General features: G+C 42.8%; 1 protein-coding gene across 1 annotated transcript in view; it reads right to left on the bottom strand.

Moving 5' to 3' along the window:
• Positions 1-20863, bottom strand: part of TRHDE (thyrotropin releasing hormone degrading enzyme) — a 1510236-nt gene that overhangs the window by 277037 nt on the left and 1212336 nt on the right. The window contains exons 11-12 of the mRNA XM_077265293.1: positions 15055-15188; positions 14900-14955 (exon numbers count right to left, since the gene is read on the bottom strand). Coding sequence (XP_077121408.1) covers positions 14900-14955; positions 15055-15188 — 190 coding nt within the window. The remainder of the gene's footprint in view (positions 1-14899; positions 14956-15054; positions 15189-20863) is intronic.

The following is a 20863-nucleotide window of genomic DNA, read 5'->3' as shown; positions in this document are numbered from 1 at the left end:
GCGCCGCGGTCAACCAATCACAAGCCGGGAGGCTGGACACGCGCGCATTTTAAAATTTTAAAATGCGCGCGTGTCCAGCCTCCCGGCTTGTGATTGGTTGATCGCGGCGCAACCAATCACAAGCCGGGACGTCACGGGAGGCTGGACACGCGCCCATTTTAAAATGCGCGCGTGTCCAGCCTCCCGTGACGTCACGGCTTGTGATTGGTTGCGTCTCCCATGTGACTGCGACGCAACCAATCACAAAGCCGGGACGTAATTTTAAAATCCTTAAGGACCTGAAATTACGTCACGGCTTGCTGTGATTGGTTGCGTCGCCCATGTGACTGCGACGCAACCAATCACAACGCCGGAACGTAATTTTAAAATCCTGAAGGACCTGAAATTACGTCACGGCTTGCTGTGATTGGTTGCGTCCCGGTCACATGGGCGGCACGCAACCAATCACAAGCCGGGACTCACGTAAAGGAAAGAAAAGCGCAAATTTTAAACAAAGAACGCTGCCGCTTCCCACGGTAAGGTGCAGGCTGCGTCGGAGAGGTGAGTATAGCAATATTTTTTATTTTAATTCTCTCTTTTACACATTTTTACATTAATGTTGTTTCGATACCGATACCCGATATCACAAAAATATCGGATCTCGGTATCGGAATTCCGATACAGCAAGTATCGGCCGATACCCGATACTTGCAGTATCGGAATGCTCAACACTAGTGGTAATGTTTCTGAAAGCACTAGTGAACCAACAATGTCAAGTCCGGTAAAAAATAACTGACAACTTCAGTTACTGGATGGGCTACTCTACTACCTTTCTTTGGCAGACGCACAGTGGTACACCTTATTGATGTGGCACAGAAAGAGAATGTGCTCGAGTGGATGGCAAGCACAGCTTCAAGTGGCCACTCCTTCTCTTACTCCACCTCAACATCACACCCAGTACAGTTCACAGAGTTGGCAACCAAATTATTTTTGCTTTGTCCTGTGTCCCAACTATCCAACCATTCAACTGACTGTACGGAATCACAGATGGGTGAGTCTGAAGAGCTGTTAACATATTCTGTGAAATGGTCATCAGAAGTGTACTCAAAAGCTTCACAGAGTCAGAGGAGTAAATCTTTACCGATGCCCACATTTTTTGTAGCTTGGATCAGGTGCAGGACAAAGTTGGGTTTCAGCAGGATCTTTACCCTCATGACCAGATGTTAACCCCGGGGGGTGATTTTAATGAGACTCCAATATCTGATTCTGACACAGGCTGTACTGTGCTGTCAGGGCAGGAAGATGAGGTGGGAGACTTTAAGGGCAAAGAATGTGATAACACAGAGAATGATGATAATAAGTTGTTAGATCCCAGTTGGCAAAAACATAAAGGCACAATAATTTGACTACTACATGTATGAACCTTCACATGCGTTACTCTGAGCAAAAATATGGACCAGCAAACCTCAAAAACTATCATCCGTCATATCTGCTGCTTCATCCTCCTCCACTATTGCCATGCCTAATATTGTGATGCAGGTCTCCGACCGCAGAACCTTGAGTTGTTTACCCACTCCAGTAACGCTGACTGAGAGCCCACAGTCAGCTCTAATGGATGCCTGCTGCTTTTAACCAATCTCAGAGAATGAGCACACCACAACTTTCTCAAACCACCATAACATTTCCAACTGAACCTCCCTTATGGCCCTGGAGTTTTTACGGTTCACCGTAATCTGTCCTCTCTCAGTACCTCAACCAGCCCACAGTCCCGCAGTTGTGGTCACAAAAAAGATTGCTTCCTCCTACACATGACAAAGCTAAGAGGTTGAACTCCACCATCTCCAATCTGTTGGCCATGGAAATGCTGCCTTTCAACCTTGTAGATGCAGACGATTTCCAAAAGCTGATGGCTGTCACAGTCCCTCAGTACCAGTTGCCTAGCCACCATTACCTTTCTAAGAATGCTGTGCCTGCGCTACACCAGCATGTCGCATACATCACCCATTTCTTGACTAAATCTGTCCGCAAGGGTGCATTTCACCACAGTTGCTTGGATGAGTAAGCATAGCCAGGGGGGTTATGTCTAGCTGACTGGGTACTGGGTGATTCTAGTGGCTGTGGGGGCAGACGCTGCTCCACAAGTCTTGGAATCCCCATGGCTTGCAGGACAAATCTCTACATTTAACACTTCCTCCACTGCTTCTGCCTCTTCCACCTCCTCTAGGACCTCCACCTGCACCCTCAACATTTACTTTAATGAGACAGGCATTCTAACAGTGCAGAGAGAATCCCCAGCACTTCTGTACTGTGCAGCCAGGGCTCACCATGATCAGGCAGTGTTAAAATTTATATGTCTTGGAGATCGCAATCATACAGCTGAAGAGTTGTAGACAGCTCTCCAGGCTGAGTTTGGCTGTCTCTGTTGAACCTGCATCCAGTTAAGGCCATGTCCGATAATTGTGCAAACCTAGTGGTGGTGGCCCTACAGCCATGCAAGCTCACACATGTGCCTTGCATGGCTCACATCCTCAAACTGGTGGTACAACATTTTCTCCACCACTATCCTGGCCTGGATGAGCTGCTGTAGAACACAGGGAACCTGTATGCTCTCTTCTGCCATTCGCACCCCTCAGGTCATCGACTTGCATTGATAAAATGGTCTTTGTCCATCCCAGTTAACAGGTTGATATGTGATGTGCCTACATGGTGGAATTCTACATTCTGCACATGTTGCAGTGACTGTGGCAGCAGCAACGAGCCCTAATGCAGTATGTAATTTCATGTAGCCTGGGCCAATTCATTACAGACGTGGCGCACAGATTAAGGACCTCTGCAAATCTGCAAAATGCCCTGGATGAAGCTGCACCTCCTATACATAGAACAACTTGGCACAGACAGCGACAACCATGGCACATGTTGCAAACACGTTTCCTGCAGCGGTGCTCCAGGTGCGCTGAACGTCTGTGGAGAAAATCTAATCTACCCAAAGATTTCATCCATTATAAGTTCATGCTAAAAACATACAACTCTGCCCTTCACCTCTTCAAACAAACCTATTTCAATACCCTCATCACCTCACTATCCAATAACTGTAAACGTCTCTTTGACACTTTCCAGTCCCTACTCAACCCAAGAGTGCAAGCTCCAACCACGGATCTCCGCGCTGACGATCTGGCCAATTACTTCAAAGAAAAAAATTGACCACATTCGACAGAAAATCATCTCACAATCTCTTCATACCATGCACTCTCCTCCCTCCCCCACTGCATCTAGTTCACTCTCTGAACCAGTTACAGAAGAAGAAGTATTCAGGCTCCTTGCATCTTCTCGCCCAACCACTTGCACCAGTGACCCCATTCCGTCACATCTTCTCCAGTCCCTTTCCCCGGCTGTCACCTCTCACCTAACAAAAATATTCAACCTTTCTCTCACTTCCGGTATTTTTTCATCCTCATTTAAGCATGCCATCATATATCCATTACTTAAAAAATCATCCCTCGATCAAAACTGTGCCAGTAATTATAGACCGGTCTCTAATCTTCCCTTCATCTCCAAACTCCTTGAACGCCTGGTCCACTCTCAGATAACTCTCTTCTTGACCGTCTTAAATCTGGTTTCCGCTCTTTACACTCTACTGAAACTGCCCTCACTAAAGTCTCTAATGACCTACTAACAGCTAAATCTAATGGTCACTACTCCATGCAAATTCTCCTGGATCTGTCTGCAGCATTCGACACTGTGGATCATCAGCTCCTCCTCACTATGCTCCGCTCCATCAGCCTCAAGGACACCGTTCTCTCCTGGTTCTTCTCCTATCTCTCTGACTGCTCCTTCACTGTATCTTTTGCTGGTACCTCCTCCTCTCACCTTCCCCTTACTGTTGGGGTTCCTCAAGGATCAGTCCTAGACCCCCTCCTCTTCTCTTTGTATACTGCCCCTATTGGACAAACAATCAGTAGATTTAGTTTCCAGTACCATCTCTATGCTGACGACACCAAATTATGCACTTCTTCTCCTGTTATCACGCCGACCTTTTTAGAAAACACCAGTGATTGTCTTACCACTGTTTCTAACATCATGTCCTCCCTCTATCTGAAACTGAACCTGTCAAAAACTGAACTCCTCGTGTTCTCTCCCTCTATTAACCTACCTTTGCCTGACAATGCCATCTCCGTGTGCGGTTCCACCATTACTCCAAAGCAACATGCCTGCTGCCTTGGGGTCATACTTGATTCTGAGCTTTCATTCACCCCCCACATCCGATCACTGGCTCGCTCTCCTTATCTGCATCTCAAAAACATTTCTAGATTTCGCCCTTTTCTTACTTTTGACTCTGCAAAAACTCTTACTGTTTCACTCATTCATTCTCGTCTGGACTATTGTAACTCTCTACTAATTGGCCTCCCTCTTACCAAACTCTCCCCGCTCCAATCTGTCCTGAATGCTGCTGCCAGGATCATATTCCTCACTAACCGTTACACCGATGCCTCTACCTTGTGCCAGTCATTACACTGGCTACCCATCCACTCCAGAATCCAGTACAAAACTACTACCCTCATCCACAAAGCTCTCCATGGCTCAGCACCACCCTACATTTCCTCTCTGGTCTCAGTCTACCAACCTACCCATGCCCTCCGCTCCGCAAATGACCTCAGGTTAGCATCCTCAATAATCAGAACCTCCCACTCCCGTCTCCAAGACTTTACATGTGCTGCGCCAACTCTTTGGAATGCACTACCTAGGTTAATACGATTAATCCCCAATCCCCACAGTTTTAAGCGCTCCCTAAAAACTCATTTGTTCAGATTGGCCTACCGCCTCAATGCATTAACCTAACTATCCCTGTGTGGCCCATAAAAAAACAAAACATAATCAGGTTCCTCGCATCATGTTGTCATACACTTTATGCAGTTAATAGCCCTCTGTGTCTGTACTGCTACATACTTAGGCAGTTAACTGGTTCATGCAGCTTTACATGAACACCCGATCCTTACACTGTGGCTGGTCTGGATAACTAAAGCAATTGTTACCATCCACCTCTCGTGTCTCCCCTTTTCCTCATAGTTTGTAAGCTTGTGAGCAGGGCCCTCATTCCTCTTGGTATCTATTTTGAACTGTGATTTCTGTTATGCTGTAATGTCTATTGTCTGTACAAGTCCCCTCTATAATTTGTAAAGCGCTGCGGAATATGTTGGCGCTATATAAATAAAATTATTATTATTATTATTAACCTTCTGAACAGTTTCAAAATGGCTACTTAGATGGTTAGCACTGATGACGCCGTCATCAGCATCACTATTCCAGTTATCTAGAGGTGATAGATGATCAACTGTCAGGAAATGAAGATTATAATCCTCCCCTCTCTGTTGTTTGTGGTTGGTAGGATGGTTGGTGGGATAATTTTTGGAAATGTGAACACACCTATTTGGGTGTCCATCTGCTGGGTTGGGTGTAATGGAAGACCTGTCAGTCCCTATTATACTATTTACACTGTTGTTAAATTGATGCCACTTTGGTGGTGTCTGCTGCTATTTTTTGGAAATATGGAGAGTCCCAATTGTGTCTCTATCTGCTGGGTTAGCTGTAGTGAAAGAGATATCGTTCTCCATTATACTATTTGTACTCTGATGAAATTGATAATTTTGCCAATAATTTTGGTATAAATGTGTGCACTCCTGGTTGGGCCTCCTTCATGCTTGTTGCCTGTAGCAGTAGGCCTCCGAGACCATCAGGCCTCCACTTCCTTGGAGTTAACTACCCATGTTACTACTATCCTTAGATTTTTCTGACAATAGTTTTCTACAAAACTGATATTTGTGCCACCTCAGTGTGGCTGAGCATGAAAGCAGGTTGAGCTGTTGTATGTTGTATCTGGGCTTCCAGCACAGCAGGCCTACACCAATCCATCACACACCTTATCATACTTTGACTTTCAATTGGAAGCTGTAAATGCTGGCCCAGACCCCATACATCATGCATGACTGATTGCTGTCATGCCATGCTACAATTTGTACTGTGGGTGAATTGAGGCCACTTTCGTGGTGTCTCCCCCTAATTTGATGTGTTCTGGCAGCTTTTGGAGCTATTTGAAGGTGTTGTCATGCTTTTGTTTTTGCCTCCCATTGACTGTAATGGCATTCGGCTATGTTCGACAAATATTCGACAAATAAATCAGCAAATATTGCAAATTGGGTAATCATAATCGGAGCTGAACATTGAAACATTCGCTCATTGCTGCTCACCACACATCTAAATTAATTTATTCAGGGGTCGAGTTTCTAAAATTATGAAACATGTGGTTTGGAGTTCCACTGTTTAGACACATCAGGGGCTCTCTTCATGGTGTCTGCTAATTATTCCAGCAAATGTTCAAATGTTGCATTCAAAAAGTTAAATAGCACTCCAACTCTTCCGAGCACTGATATGTGCAAAGACCCTAATTGTCCCCCACATATGAGGTATCATCATGCTCAGGATAAATTGCCCAACAAATAGCATGGTGTCATTTTTCCTGTTATAGTTGTAAATATGCAAATTTGGGGGCTAAAAAACATTTTTGTGGGAAAACTGTGATATTATTTTCAATTCACATGGCTTAACGTTATAAACATTTGTGAATTACCTAGGAGCTCAAGAGCTTTACCTCACATCTAAGTATGTTCTCTGAAGAGTTTGGTTGTCAGAATGGTGCCACTTCTGGGGGTGTCTAACTGTTGAGGCATGATGTTTGGTAATTATTCCAGCAGATTTTGCATTCAAAAAGTCAAATGGCACTTCTTCCTTTCTGCATCCTGCCGTGGACCCAAACATTAGTTTTCCCCCACATATGGGATATCAGCATGCTCAGGAGAAATTGCAAAACACATTTTAGGGTTCATGTTCTGCTGTTACCCTTGTAAAAATAAAATGTTGAATTTAAAATATTTTGTGAAAAAGTTAAATGTTTATTTTTTCCTCCCACATTCCATTAATTCCCGTGAAGTGCGTAAAGGATAGTGACCGGTCCAATTTTTTTTTAATCTGACCAAGGTCACTTTATGTGGTAATAACTCTGGAATGCTTCAACAAATCCCAGTGATTTTGAGATTGTTTTTACGTGTCATATTATAATTTATGATAATGGTAAATTTAGGTTGATATGTTTTGTGTATATATATACTTTTGAGTGATTATCCTTTTAATCCAGATAGTCGTACCATAGAAAAGCATTAGTAAATAACATTTCCCTCATGTCTGCTGTACATTAGCACCATTTGTAAAATGTTCTTTTATTTTGTTTTAGTTTTTGGAGGTTTAAAAATCTAGCAGTCTTTTTTCATTTTTTCAAGGAAATTTACAAAATTCATTTTTTAGGGACCTATCCATGTCTGAAGTGTCTTTGGGGGTCCTATATATTGGGAACCCCCTGAAAGTGATACCATTTTAAAAAATAAAACCCTCTGACATATTGAAAACTCCAGTCAGGTAGTTTAACCCTTCAGGTAATTTTCAGGGAGTAATGCAAAGTGACAACAGGAATGAAAAAGTATTTCTACCACCTAAATGTTGGTAACTTTTGGACAAGTTACTGTAGGTGGCAGACTCTAAGGCTGCTATTTGGTCATGAATTGCCATGGCAAACATCAGGACCACACAGTCATGATCTGAGGACACCGATGGGGATAAAGAGGGAGCCTGTTATGACCCCAGTGGACAGGGTCTCAGAGGAACGTGTAAGTCTGCAAGATACAAAAATCCAGCTCATAGGGCTGTGGTAACTGGGTTGACCAAATAGCTACTCCTAACGCCAACACTAAAAGTAGCCGGGGATAATGCCTATGGTGATCGCTAGATGACTCGCGCCAGCCGGAGAATCTAACTACCCCTAGGAGAAGAAAACAAAGACCTCTCTTGCCTCCAGAGAAAGGGACCCCAAAGCAAGATACAAGCCCCCCACAAATAATAACGGTGAGGTAAGAGGAAATGACAACACAGAAATGAACCAGGTTCAGCAAAGAGAGGCCAGCTTACTAATAGCAGAATAAAGCAAGATAACTTATCTGGTCAACAAAAACAAAAACCACGCTGGAGATTCAAGAACCCCCGAACCGTCTAATGGTCCGGGGGGAGAACACCAGCCCCCTAGAGCTTCCAGCAAAGGTCAGGATACAGATAGGAACAAGCTGGACAAAAATACCTAACAAAACAAAAGCAAAAAGCAAAGAAGCAGACTTAGCTTGAAAAACAGGAACCAGGATCAGAGGACAAGAGCACAACAGATTAGCTCTGATTTCAACGATGCCAGGCATTGAACTGACGGTCCAGGGAGCTTATATAGCAACGCCCCTGAACTAACGGCCCAGGTGAGGATATAGGAAAAGACAGACGCTCCAGAGTCAAATCACTAATGACCACTAGAGGGAGCAAAAAGCAAAATCACAACAGTACCCCCCCCCTTAGTGAGGGGTCCCCGAACCCTCACCACGACCACCAGGGCGATCAGGATGAGCGGCGTGAAAGGCACGAACTAAATCGGCCGCATGAACATCAGAGGCGACCACCCAAGAATTATCTTCCTGACCATAGCCCTTCCACTTGACCAGGTACTGAAGCCTCCGCCTGGAGAGACGAGAATCCAAGATCTTCTCCACCACGTACTCCAACTCGCCCTCAACCAACACCGGAGCAGGAGGCTCAGCAGAAGGAACCACAGGCACAACGTACTGCCGCAACAAGGACCTATGAAACACGTTGTGGATAGCAAACGACACAGGAAGATCCAGGCGAAAGGACACAGGATTAAGAATTTCCAATATCTTGTAAGGACCAATAAAATGAGGTTTAAATTTGGGAGAGGAAACCTTCATAGGAACAAAGCGGGAAGAAAGCCACACCAAGTCCCCAACACGTAGTCGGGGACCCACACCGCGGCGGCGGTTGGCAAAGCGCTGAGCCCTCTCCTGTGACAACTTCAAGTTGTCCACCACAAGATTCCAGATCCGCTGCAACCTATCCACCACAGAATCCACCCCAGGGCAGTCAGAAGGTTCCACATGACCCGAAGAAAAACGAGGGTGGAAACCAGAGTTGCAGAAAAACGGCGAAACCAAGGTGGCGGAACTAGCCCAATTATTAAGGGCAAACTCAGCTAACGGCAAGAAGGTCACCCAATCGTCCTGATCAGCAGAGACAAAACACCTCAAATAAGCCTCCAAAGTCTGATTAGTTCGCTCCGTCTGTCCATTAGTCTGAGGATGGAAAGCAGACGAAAACGACAAGTCAATGCCCATCCTACTACAAAAAGATCGCCAGAATCTGGAAACGAACTGGGATCCTCTGTCTGACACAATATTCTCAGGGATGCTGTGCAACCGAACCACGTTCTGGAAAAACACAGGAACCAGATCGGAAGAGGAAGGCAGTTTAGGCAAAGGAACCAAATGGACCATCTTGGAGAAGCGATCACATATCACCCAGATAACAGACATGCCCTGAGACACCGGAAGATCAGAAATGAAATCCATGGAGATATGTGTCCAAGGTCTCTTAGGGACAGGCAAGGGCAAGAGCAACCCGCTGGCACGAGAACAGCAAGGCTTAGCTCGAGCACAAGTCCCACAGGACTGCACAAATGACCGCACATCCCTAGACAAGGAAGGCCACCAAAAGGATCTGGCCACCAGATCTCTGGTGCCAAAAATTCCTGGGTGACCTGCCAACACCGAGGAATGAACCTCGGAAATGACTCTGCTGGTCCACTTATCAGGCACAAACAGTCTGTCAGGTGGACAAGAATCAGGCCTATCAGCCTGAAATCTCTGCAACACACGTCGCAGATCTGGAGAAATAGCTGACAAGATAATACCATCCTTAAGAATACCAACAGGTTCAGCGACTCCAGGAGCATCAGGCACAAAGCTCCTGGAAAGAGCATCGGCCTTCACATTCTTTGAACCTGGTAAATACGAGACAACAAAGTCAAAACGGGAGAAAAACAATGACCAGCGGGCCTGTCTAGGATTCAGGCGTTTAGCAGACTCGAGATACATCAGATTTTTGTGATCAGTCAAGACCACCACACGATGCTTAGCACCCTCGAGCCAATGACGCCACTCCTCAAATGCCCATTTCATGGCCAACAACTCCCGATTGCCCACATCATAATTTCGCTCCGCAGGCGAAAACTTCCTAGAGAAAAAGGCGCAAGGTCTCATAACAGAGCAACCAGGGCCTCTCTGCGACAAAACGGCCCCTGCTCCAATCTCTGAAGCATCCACCTCAACTTGAAAGGGAAGCGAGACATCAGGCTGGCACAAAACAGGCGCCGAAGTAAACCGACATTTCAACTCCTGGAAAGCTTCCACGGCAGCAGGAGCCCAATTAACCACATCGGAGCCCTTCTTGGTCATATCCGTCAAAGGTTTCACAATGCTAGAAAAGTTAGCGATAAAACGACGGTAGAAGTTAGCGAAACCCAAGAACTTCTGAAGACTCTTAACTGACGAGGGCTGAGTCCAATCAAGAATAGCTCGGACCTTGACTGGGTCCATCTCCACAGCAGAAGGGGAAAAAATGAACCCCAAAAAGGGAACCTTCTGTACACCAAAAAGACACTTTGAGCCCTTGACAAACAAAGAATTTTCACGCAAAATTTTAAAGACCATCCTGACCTGCTCCACATGCGAGTCCCAATTATCAGAAAAAAACAGAATATCATCCAGATAAACGATCAGAAATTTATCCAGATAGTTCCGGAAAATGTCATGCATAAAGGACTGAAAAACTGAAGGGGCATTAGAGAGCCCAAAAGGCATCACCAAGTACTCAAAATGACCTTCGGGCGTATTGAATGCGGTTTTCCATTCATCCCCTTGCTTAATGCGCACAAGGTTGTACGCACCACGAAGGTCTATCTTGGTAAACCACTTGGCACCTTTAATCCGGGCAAACAAGTCAGACAACAGCGGCAAAGGATACTGAAATTTGACAGTGATCTTATTTAAAAGCCGATGGTCAATACAAGGCCTCAAAGATCCGTCCTTTTTAGCCACAAAAAAGAATCCCGCACCAAGAGGGGAAGAAGACGGACAGATGTGTCCTTTCTCCAGAGACTCCTTGATATATGAACGCATAGCGGTATGTTCAGGTATCGACAGATTAAACAGTCTTCCCTTAGGAAACTTACTGCCTGGAATCAAATCTATTGCACAGTCACATTCCCTATGAGGAGGCAATGAACTGGACCTGGACTCGCTAAAGACATTCTGATAATCAGACAAGTACTCTGGAACTTCCGAAGGCGTAGAAGAAGCAATAGACACAGGCAGGGAATCCTCATGAATACCACGACAGCCCCAACTAGACACTGACATAGCCTTCCAGTCAAGGACTGGATTATGGGTCTGTAACCATGGCAGCCCCAAAACAACCAAATCATGCATTTTATGTAGAACGAGAAAACGTATCACCTCGCGGTGTTCAGGAGTCATGCACATGGTAACCTGTGTCCAATACTGCGGCTTATTTTCTGCCAATGGCGTAGCATCAATACCTCTAAGAGGGATAGGATTTTCTAATGGTTCAAGAATAAAACCACAGCGCTTAGCAAATGAGAGATCCATAAGACTCAGGGCAGCACCTGAATCTACAAACGCCATGACAGGATAAGATGACAGTGAGCAAATCAAAGTTACAGACAGAATAAACTTAGGATGCAAATTACCAACGGTGACAGGACTAACAACCTTAGATATACGTTTAGAGCATGCTGAGATAACATGTGTAGAATCACCACAGTAGTAGCACAAGCCATTCCGGCGTCTATGAATTTTCCTCTCATTTCTAGTCAGGATTCTATCACATTGCATCAAATCAGGTGTCCGTTCAGACAACACCATGAGGGAATTTGCGGTTTTTCTATCACATTGCATCACATCAGGTGTCTGTTCAGACAACAACATGAGGGAATTTGCGGTTTTGCGCTCCCGCAACCGCCGGTCAATTTGAATAGCCAGGGACATGGTATCATTCAGACCTGTGGGAATGGGAAAACCCACCATAACATTCTTAATGGCCTCAGAAAGGCCATTTCTAAAATTAGCGGCCAGTGCACACTCGTTCCAATGTGTCAGCACGGACCATTTCCGAAATTTTTGGCAATACACCTCTGCCTCGTCCTGGCCCTGAGACATAGCCAGCAAGGCTTTCTCTGCCTGAATCTCAAGATTGGGTTCCTCATAAAGTAAACCGAGCGCCAGAAAAAACGCATCAATATCAGCCAATGCCGGATCTCCTGGCGCCAACGAAAAAGCCCAATCCTGAGGGTCACCCCGTAAGAATGAAATAACAATTTTTACTTGTTGAGCAGAGTCTCCAGACGAACAAGGTTTCAGGGACAAAAATAATTTACAATTATTCCTGAAATTCCTAAACTTAAATCGGTCTCCTGAAAACAGTTCAGGAATCGGAATCTTGGGTTCAGACCTAGGATATCTGGTAACATAATCTTGTATACCCTGCACACGAGCGGCAAGCTGGTCCACACTTGTAATCAAGGTCTGGACATTCATGTCTGCAGCAAGCTTAAGCCACTCTGAGGTAAAGGGGAAAAGAAAAAAAAAAAATGAGAGAGGGAAAAAAAAAAACCTCAAAATTTTCTTTCTTATAATCCCACTTCTGCAATGCATTAAACATTTAATACTGGCCTGGCATACTGTTATGACCCCAGTGGACAGGGTCTCAGAGGAACGTGTAAGTCTGCAAGATACAAAAATCCAGCTCATAGGGCTGTGGTAACTGGGTTGACCAAATAGCTACTCCTAACGCCAACACTAGAAGTAGCCGGGGATAATGCCTACGGTGATCGCTAGATGACTCGCGCCAGCCGGAGAATCTAACTACCCCTAGGAGAAGAAAACAAAGACCTCTCTTGCCTCCAGAGAAAGGGACCCCAAAGCAAGATACAAGCCCCCCACAAATAATAACGGTGAGGTAAGAGGAAATGACAACACAGAAATGAACCAGGTTCAGCAAAGAGAGGCCAGCTTACTAACAGCAGAATAAAGCAAGATAACTTATCTGGTCAACAAAAACCAAAACCACGCTGGAGATTCAAGAACCCCCGAACCGTCTAACGGTCCGGGGGGAGAACACCAGCCCCCTAGAGCTTCCAGCAAAGGTCAGGATACAGATAGGAACAAGCTGGACAAAAATACCTAACAAAACAAAAGCAAAAAGCAAAGAAGCAGACTTAGCTTGAAAAACAGGAACCAGGATCAGAGGACAAGAGCACAACAGATTAGCTCTGATTTCAACGATGCCAGGCATTGAACTGACGGTCCAGGGAGCTTATATAGCAACGCCCCTGAACTAACGGCCCAGGTGAGGATATAGGAAAAGACAGACGCTCCAGAGTCAAATCACTAATGACCACTAGAGGGAGCAAAAAGCAAAATCACAACAGGAGCCCCACACCCTGCTTACCATTTATGTGATGTAGTGACCATTGACAGCAGCATCTAAGGGGTTAAGCAGATATGAACGGTGCAAATACTGACTGTGGCTAAGGCTGCCATCACACTAGCAATATTTGGTCAGTATTTTACATCAGTATGTGTAAGCCAAAACCAGGAGTGGAACAAATAGAGGAAAAGTATATTAGAAAAATATGCACCACTTCGGCATTTATCACCCACTCCTGGTTTTGGATTACTTTTTGGCTTACATTTAGATGTCAATGTTAATTGCTGCTCTGAATATGTCAAAGGTCATATAAGTTTATACTTCCAGACTCTTCTGTCAACTTATGAATATCTTTGACATATTCAGAGCAGGAATGAATGTGTGGTATGGACTTTGGGGGCATCACAATCCTAGATAAGTCATCAATCAGTGCACACTTTTGAGGATTAAAAGTTTTGTGAAAAATGGTGGTAGTTTTGATATGAAAATATTTTGATTAAATACATTACTTTTTAGCAAGTAAAAATAATAACACAAAATTTGATACAATTCTATCTGAAATGTATCATTCATTTTTTAAAATGTAAATAAAAAGTTAAAGATTGGTAATTAATGTTTGTGTACTTGTTTGCAGTACTGCGTGTCCCCTAATGATGCAAAATACAACAGGGGTTGCATTAAATAATTACAAAAACAGGTTGACTATTAACAAAAGTTAGTGGTGTTCTTATTTTCAGACTTATTTATAGGCTGTGCTGATTAACTGAGAAAAGCTCATGAACTAGACTACAACTATTTGTGCATAAGTTCAATTTTCTGTTCCTATTGTGGAACAAAAATGTGGATTTTTTTTAATGCAGATGTGAGCTGTTTTTCATTTTTCATTTAGACTGACATGGAAAACACAACATGAACAAAAATAATTTAAATATGCATTTTTTTAAATACACTTTTGAACAAGGAGATGATATGAGAATTTTAGCACATGATTCTGCAAGCCTAAACTAATCATAAAGCATAAGAGATCTTTTTTTGGTGATCAAAATAATCAGTCTTCAGTATGTTCATGCATGGTGAAAACAAAACAGAGTAACTGAAGCATGAAGGTGTTTCCTTTGAAAAAATGTAAAATAGCATCTAGGTCATTTTTAAATCAGTTCATTAGGCAAAGAAAAAGTAGTGGATCATTAATGTTCAGAATAAACCTGCTAAGAAATTGATCAAGTCTTTGCATCTGCGGAAATACCCTGAAGCGGCTATTGATCAGCAATAAAGTGAGTGCTTCAGACTGTGGAATGATAGCACAGGAAAGAAACAAAAGGAGTGTTATGCATGGAAAGCCAGGAGAAAAATCATGTCTCTTCAAGTATGAAATCCATCCATATAAATAGAAAGGAAAAGTGGTGCATTCTCCACTGAAGCTTTCAAACAATAGTTGACAAGATTGCTCATTAAGCTGGACATCTGCAAGAAAACATACCTTGCCAGATTGAAAGCATCATCGATCAGTCCAGCACGATTACTGACAGAAATGACCTATGAGAAAAATGGAACCATTTAGGATTATAATGCCAGAGAGGAGTCTTGCAGCAAAACAAAACCCTGCAAAAGAAACTTAACAAGAACTTACAGTACCTCACAGTTCCTCATTAGCTGGTCAATCAGTAATCTCCAGTTCTTGACATCATAGTTAACTCTAAAATAGCCTATCTGATCAATGTTCCCAAGTATCCAGTTGCTTTCATCCAATGTTGGAATACGGTGATATTCTAAAGATGAAAAAAAGTAAATTCTATATATTTAACTGTGTTATTTCTAAACAATTAGTGAAAATGTTTCAATAGAAACAAAAATGGAAGATAAACAGTACTTTATGCTCATTAAGCTAACTAAGTGGCTGAGGCAATTACTTTATCATTAAGAATGAAAATTTCTCAGCCTAAATACCAGTGTATTGGAAATTATTTATACTTCAGCTGTTCGTACAATCATGAAAAAAACATCTAGAAACTAAGATGCTAAGAGAAACACACTTTCTTCTAAACACATGCATGTTCAATAGTTTCCTGTCACTACATCAGATGCTGTTTTCTTGTTAACCATTTCCTGACATTTGACAAAAAAATGTTAAGACATTATTTTGAAGGAGTAAGGCACCTTTCACACATCAGTTTTTTGCTATCAGTCGCAATTCGTCAAATTTTGAAAAAAACGAATCCGGCGACTGATGCTGCCCGATCTGTTTTTTTTCCCATAGACTTGTATTGTCGATGGATTGCAATGGATGGCATCACGTTTCATCTGTCGTTCACCGGATCCATTGAAAATTGTGTGTCCGGTGGCCAGAGATAACGAACAAAGTAAAGTTTTTGGTGTATGTCGAAAAATCGGCAGCGACGGATCCGTTGCCATCCGTTGTTTGCTCGAATGGAAGCCTATGGGCGCTGAATCCGTCAAATGATGGAATCTGGCAACGGATACCATATTTTTAACTGATCATGCTCCGATTTATTTAGGATCCAATTAGCCAGATCCGCTAGTCGGATCCATAAAAAAACCGAATCCGTTGCATCAGTTTTGCACAATCTGCGATCGAGCCAACGTATTGTGACTGACGGCAAAAACCTGATGTGTGAAAGGGGCCTAAATGCAAACAGATGCACAGTTACTCCATGGTGATTGTGAAGGCTCAGAAGCTGTGCCTGAATGATCACCCTAAGGTGCTTGATTTAATTGCCAGCCAAGCTCCTGAAATAATAGCCAGATATTTCAGCACCTCCAGAACAATCCCTTTCTGGTTAATCTTCTACATGCTTTGATTAATAGCAACTGCATCATTTAGAAGGTTGTGAGAGACAGTTGGTTCCCAACACAGGGATGCAGATGGTTGCCATGGCACCCAAAAGACAAAGAAAGATCTCCGGGTCATCCAGGTATGGTCATCTACTAGGCCCTGCTCCTGCCAATGTTACACTGATACGGCTAATGCCTTAATATAAAGAAATGTTGCAATGTATTACACCACAAATCAGACAAACAGTAGTTGAATTTATATAGCAAAGTAATAAAAGTATAAAAAAATTGTAAAATAATATAAAAAGTCACTATAAAATAAGTAACAGAAAAATAATGAAAAACTTTTCAGTAATTAAATAACATTTTTTTAATGTAAAAAAAACAAAAGATACAAAAGATATAAAAAAGTACAGATAGATTGTATGGCCACATGCTGAACAATCTAATCTATAAAACTGTCACGTTATTTAACCCTTACAATGAACAATGTAAAAAATAAATATAAAACAGCAGAAATACTGCTTTGTCATCACACCAGAGTACAAAAAGTCTAATAAAATGCATTCAAAATATTGCATGTAAATAAAAATTATATAATTGAAAATGTCATCTTGTCCTACCAAAATCAAATCTTCACATGCATCAGTTGTATGAGCGAATGTGCTCTGTGATACTCAGATATCACTTGAGTACCTGGGTGCTTGGATGTGATTGGCACTAGAGACGAGCAAACTTGTTCGGAAAACATTTGTCAATCTCAAAGTCGGCACGAACATTTCACATTCGGATTCGTGTTCAGATTAAGGAGCATTTTCAACAAAATTCAGTAAATGATCAAGTTTCCACTAAGGCTCTGATCTAATTAACGGTATGATTGTTGCCGTTGGAAAGAGCGCTGCAGGAGCACATTGCAAGATGTCAGTGTAACCTCGTAGCTGTGACTGTGACCGGTAATACTGTAAATCACTGCAGGTCAGAGAGCCACGGTTTACATGCTGTCAAATGATGGCATGAGCTCGCAGCTGTGATCAGAGGTAAAAAGATTACCCCTGGTCACTGGCGTTGGCTGATGGACTACTACTCCCATCAGCCTACGCCTGTGCTACTCATAACATTGACAGCAGGTGTTGCTGAAAGGAGTATTCATCAGCCGGTGCCTGCTCTCTAAATAAGTAATTTAAAAAAAATGGCATGGGTTCCCTTGTATTTTTGAAAAACAGCCAAGTAATATTGACAGCTGGGGGCTGCTACCCTTAGCTGTCAGCTTCAGCAAGGCTGGTTATCAATAAAATAGAAGGGTCCCCACACTGTTTTTTTAAAATATTTAGATAACTAACTTTAGAAATGTTGTGGGGTCCCTCGCATTTTTTAAACCCAGGCAAGTTAAAGCAAAGAATTGGGGGCTGGTTTTCTCAGCTTAATAAGGGGCCATGGATGTTGCCCCATCAGTCTAAAAATAGCAGCGCACAGCCACCCAGAAAAGGCACATCTATTAGATGCGCCAATTCTGGCACTTTGCTTGGCTCTTCCCATTTTCCCTGTGACGGTGGCAAGTGGAGTTCATATTTGTGGGGTTGATGTCACCATTTTACTGTCTAGTGACATTATCCCATGGATTAGTAATGGAGAGGCATTTATAAGATGCCTTTCCATTCCTAATCCTCTAGTTATATTGTAAATAAACAAAAACACATTGTTAGGGCTAGCAGAGCACACCGAGTATAGGTAAGAAGCAACAAGGTGCGTTTGCAGCCTGGGGTCCACCGTGCAGAGATATCTGCTGCAAAAGAATGGCGGATAAACTCTTAGCTCACATGTGGGTGAAGCTTCACCTCGTGTGAACTGAAAGCGATCTCATTTGCTGCACAGAGTCGTGCTGTACACAAAAACTATACCCCTAACTAGGGTTGTGCTTGCAAGCAAGCCAACGGCTAATTGCCCCCACTGACGCTAACTGCCTGCCTGAGTGTACAGTCCCAGCACTACAGTCTCACACCGCATGTATAAAGAATGGTATAGTATCCACTGGCCTAAGCCATACACATTTGATACTTTGATCCTTGCGGCCATGCGAACGTTTTATAGTTGCAGCTCTTCAGGACCTTCCTGGAGAACCAATAGGAGCTGCTACAGGGCCTGAGTGTGTTACCCCGGACCTGAGAGGTCCTCCCGCGAGCATGCTCAGTGTGTGCAAAGCACAGAAAAGCCTGCTCACCGCTGACCAGTGCTGGCTACAAAAGCAGAGCCTAGAAAGGCAGCAGTAACCCTTTGCACTTTATCAGGCTGAGCGAGATGCTGGGACCGACGTCTCTACTGAACAGGCTCCACTGCGGCTGATATAGAATGGGATACCGCAGCAGACATGGTTCGAGATTCCCCCTGTGCAGAGGCGGGAACTCGACACCTAACACATACAGCCAGAAACCACTTACCCCAAAGCCTGTTTTCACCTTCCGGACCAGGTCAATTTTTTCAATTCTTACCACTATCATTTTCTGAGGTCATAACTCTGTAATGCTTCAACGGATACCACTGATTCTGAGACTGTTTTTTGTGACTTATTGAACTTCATGTTAGTGTTAAAATTTCATTGATATGACCTACATTTATTTGTGAAAAATCTGAAATTTCACGGAAATTTTGAAAATTTAGCAATTTTGTCACACAAAATAGTTAATACATAACATTACCCACAAGTCTACTGTACATCAGTACAATTTTTGTTTACCCTATTCGGTCTAACCGGGCGCCCCTGGAAGAAGCTGGTTGCGAAACGCACGTTGAGGTGAGGTGGGATGCTGGATCTGCTGCAGGTAGATAATATTACTGTTTCTGGTTACACATATATTTGTAATATTGATGTACTTTATGTATGCTTAGGCAGCTAGTGTACCAGGCAGCATATACTGTAAGAATACATTCATTACTCTGCGGTGCTTTTTTACCAGTGTTGCTATTTTTACACTATATATTATTATTCAGCTTCCCATCTTATGTTAGGGTGCTTGTGCACTATTGCACCATTATATATTTGTCCTAATAAAGTTTTGTTGATCTTATCTAGTTCTGGATCTCTTCGTTTCGGCTATTTGCATAGGTTAGACCGAATAGGGTAATCATGTATTTTGAAGTGCCAGTCATACAGTTTGGACATTGGTGATTAGTATAATTTTTTAAACAAAATTTTATTTGTAAGGAATTTATAAGGGTTAAAAGTTGACCATCGACTTCTCATTTTTACAACAAAATTTACAAAACCATTTGTTAGGGACACCTCACATTTGAAGTGACTTTGAGGTACCTTTATGACAGAAAATACCCAAAATTTACAGCATTCTAAAAACTTCACCCCTCAGGTTGCTCAAAACCATATTCACAGCTTAATGTGCAATGTGGATGGAAAAAATAAGCATTTAACATTTCTTAACAAACATTTTCCTTTAGACCTACTTTTTTTTTACTTTTGCATGTTAAGGGGAAAAAAATGGACCATACAATTTGCTGTACAATTTCTCCTGAGCATGCCCATACCCCAGAAGTTGGAGAAAACCACTGTTTGGGAACACAGCAGAGGTCGGAAGGGAAGGAGCGCCATCTCACTTTTTGAATGTAAAATTTGCTGGTATAATTAGCGGACACCATGTCGTGTTTGGAGAGCCCCTGATACACCTATACAGTGGAAACCCCATACAAGTGACACCATTTTGGAAAATAGACCCCTCAGGGAACTTAACTAGATGTTTATTGAGCACCTTGAAACCCCAGGTGCTTCACAGTAGTTTATAAAGTTGATCCATGAAATTTAAAAATTACATTTTTCCCCAAAAAATGTATTATAATTCCAAACTTTGTATATTCATAAAGGTTAACAGGAGAAATTGCACAATGTAATTTGTTGTGCAATTTCTTCTGAGTACGCTAATACTTCATATATGCTGGAAAATCATTGTTTGAGCGCACGGCAGGGCTCGGAAGTGAAGGAGCGCCATTTTTACTTTTTGAATGTAAAATTTGCTGGAATAACTAGCAGACGACATGTCAACTTTGGAGAGTCCCTGATGTGCCTATACAGTGGAAACCCCCGAAAAGTGACATCTTTTTGGAAACTATACTCTGAAGGAAACTTATCTGGATGTGCAATGAGCACCTTGAATCCCCAGGTGCTTCACAGAAGTTTATAACGTTGAGCCGTGATTAGTGATGAACGAGCACTAAAATGCTCGGGTGCTCGTTGCTCAAGTCGAGCAGATTGGAATACTTGGGTACTCAGCCAGAACAATGAGCCCAATGTAAGTCTATGGAAGACTCGTGTATTTTTACCATGTTCCCCCTTGGGTCCTTTTAAGGTCTAAAAACATCTGAAAATGATGGAAACACTGCTCAAATGACACAAGAACATCATGAGAATCACCCCTGGAAGCATTCCTGACTCCTAGTTCACAGCTTGAAGAGTTTTTCAACTTTAACATTGCTTTCAACCACTACAAATGCGTTCATTGGGAAATGTCATTGTAACATTTAAAAACCCTAGCTGACCATGTGGTGTGTGCCCAATTCCCAATTCATGCCCAATTCCCCAATGTGGGTTCCTTTTTTTACAAAATAAAAAAGTGTCATCACAGCCCCCTTGCCCAAAATGCACCATACA

The sequence above is a fragment of the Ranitomeya variabilis genome, chromosome 5 (genome assembly GCF_051348905.1).
Source record: "Ranitomeya variabilis isolate aRanVar5 chromosome 5, aRanVar5.hap1, whole genome shotgun sequence".
NCBI lineage: Eukaryota > Metazoa > Chordata > Amphibia > Anura > Dendrobatidae > Ranitomeya > Ranitomeya variabilis.
This window is presented reverse-complemented; position numbering and strand designations above follow the sequence as displayed.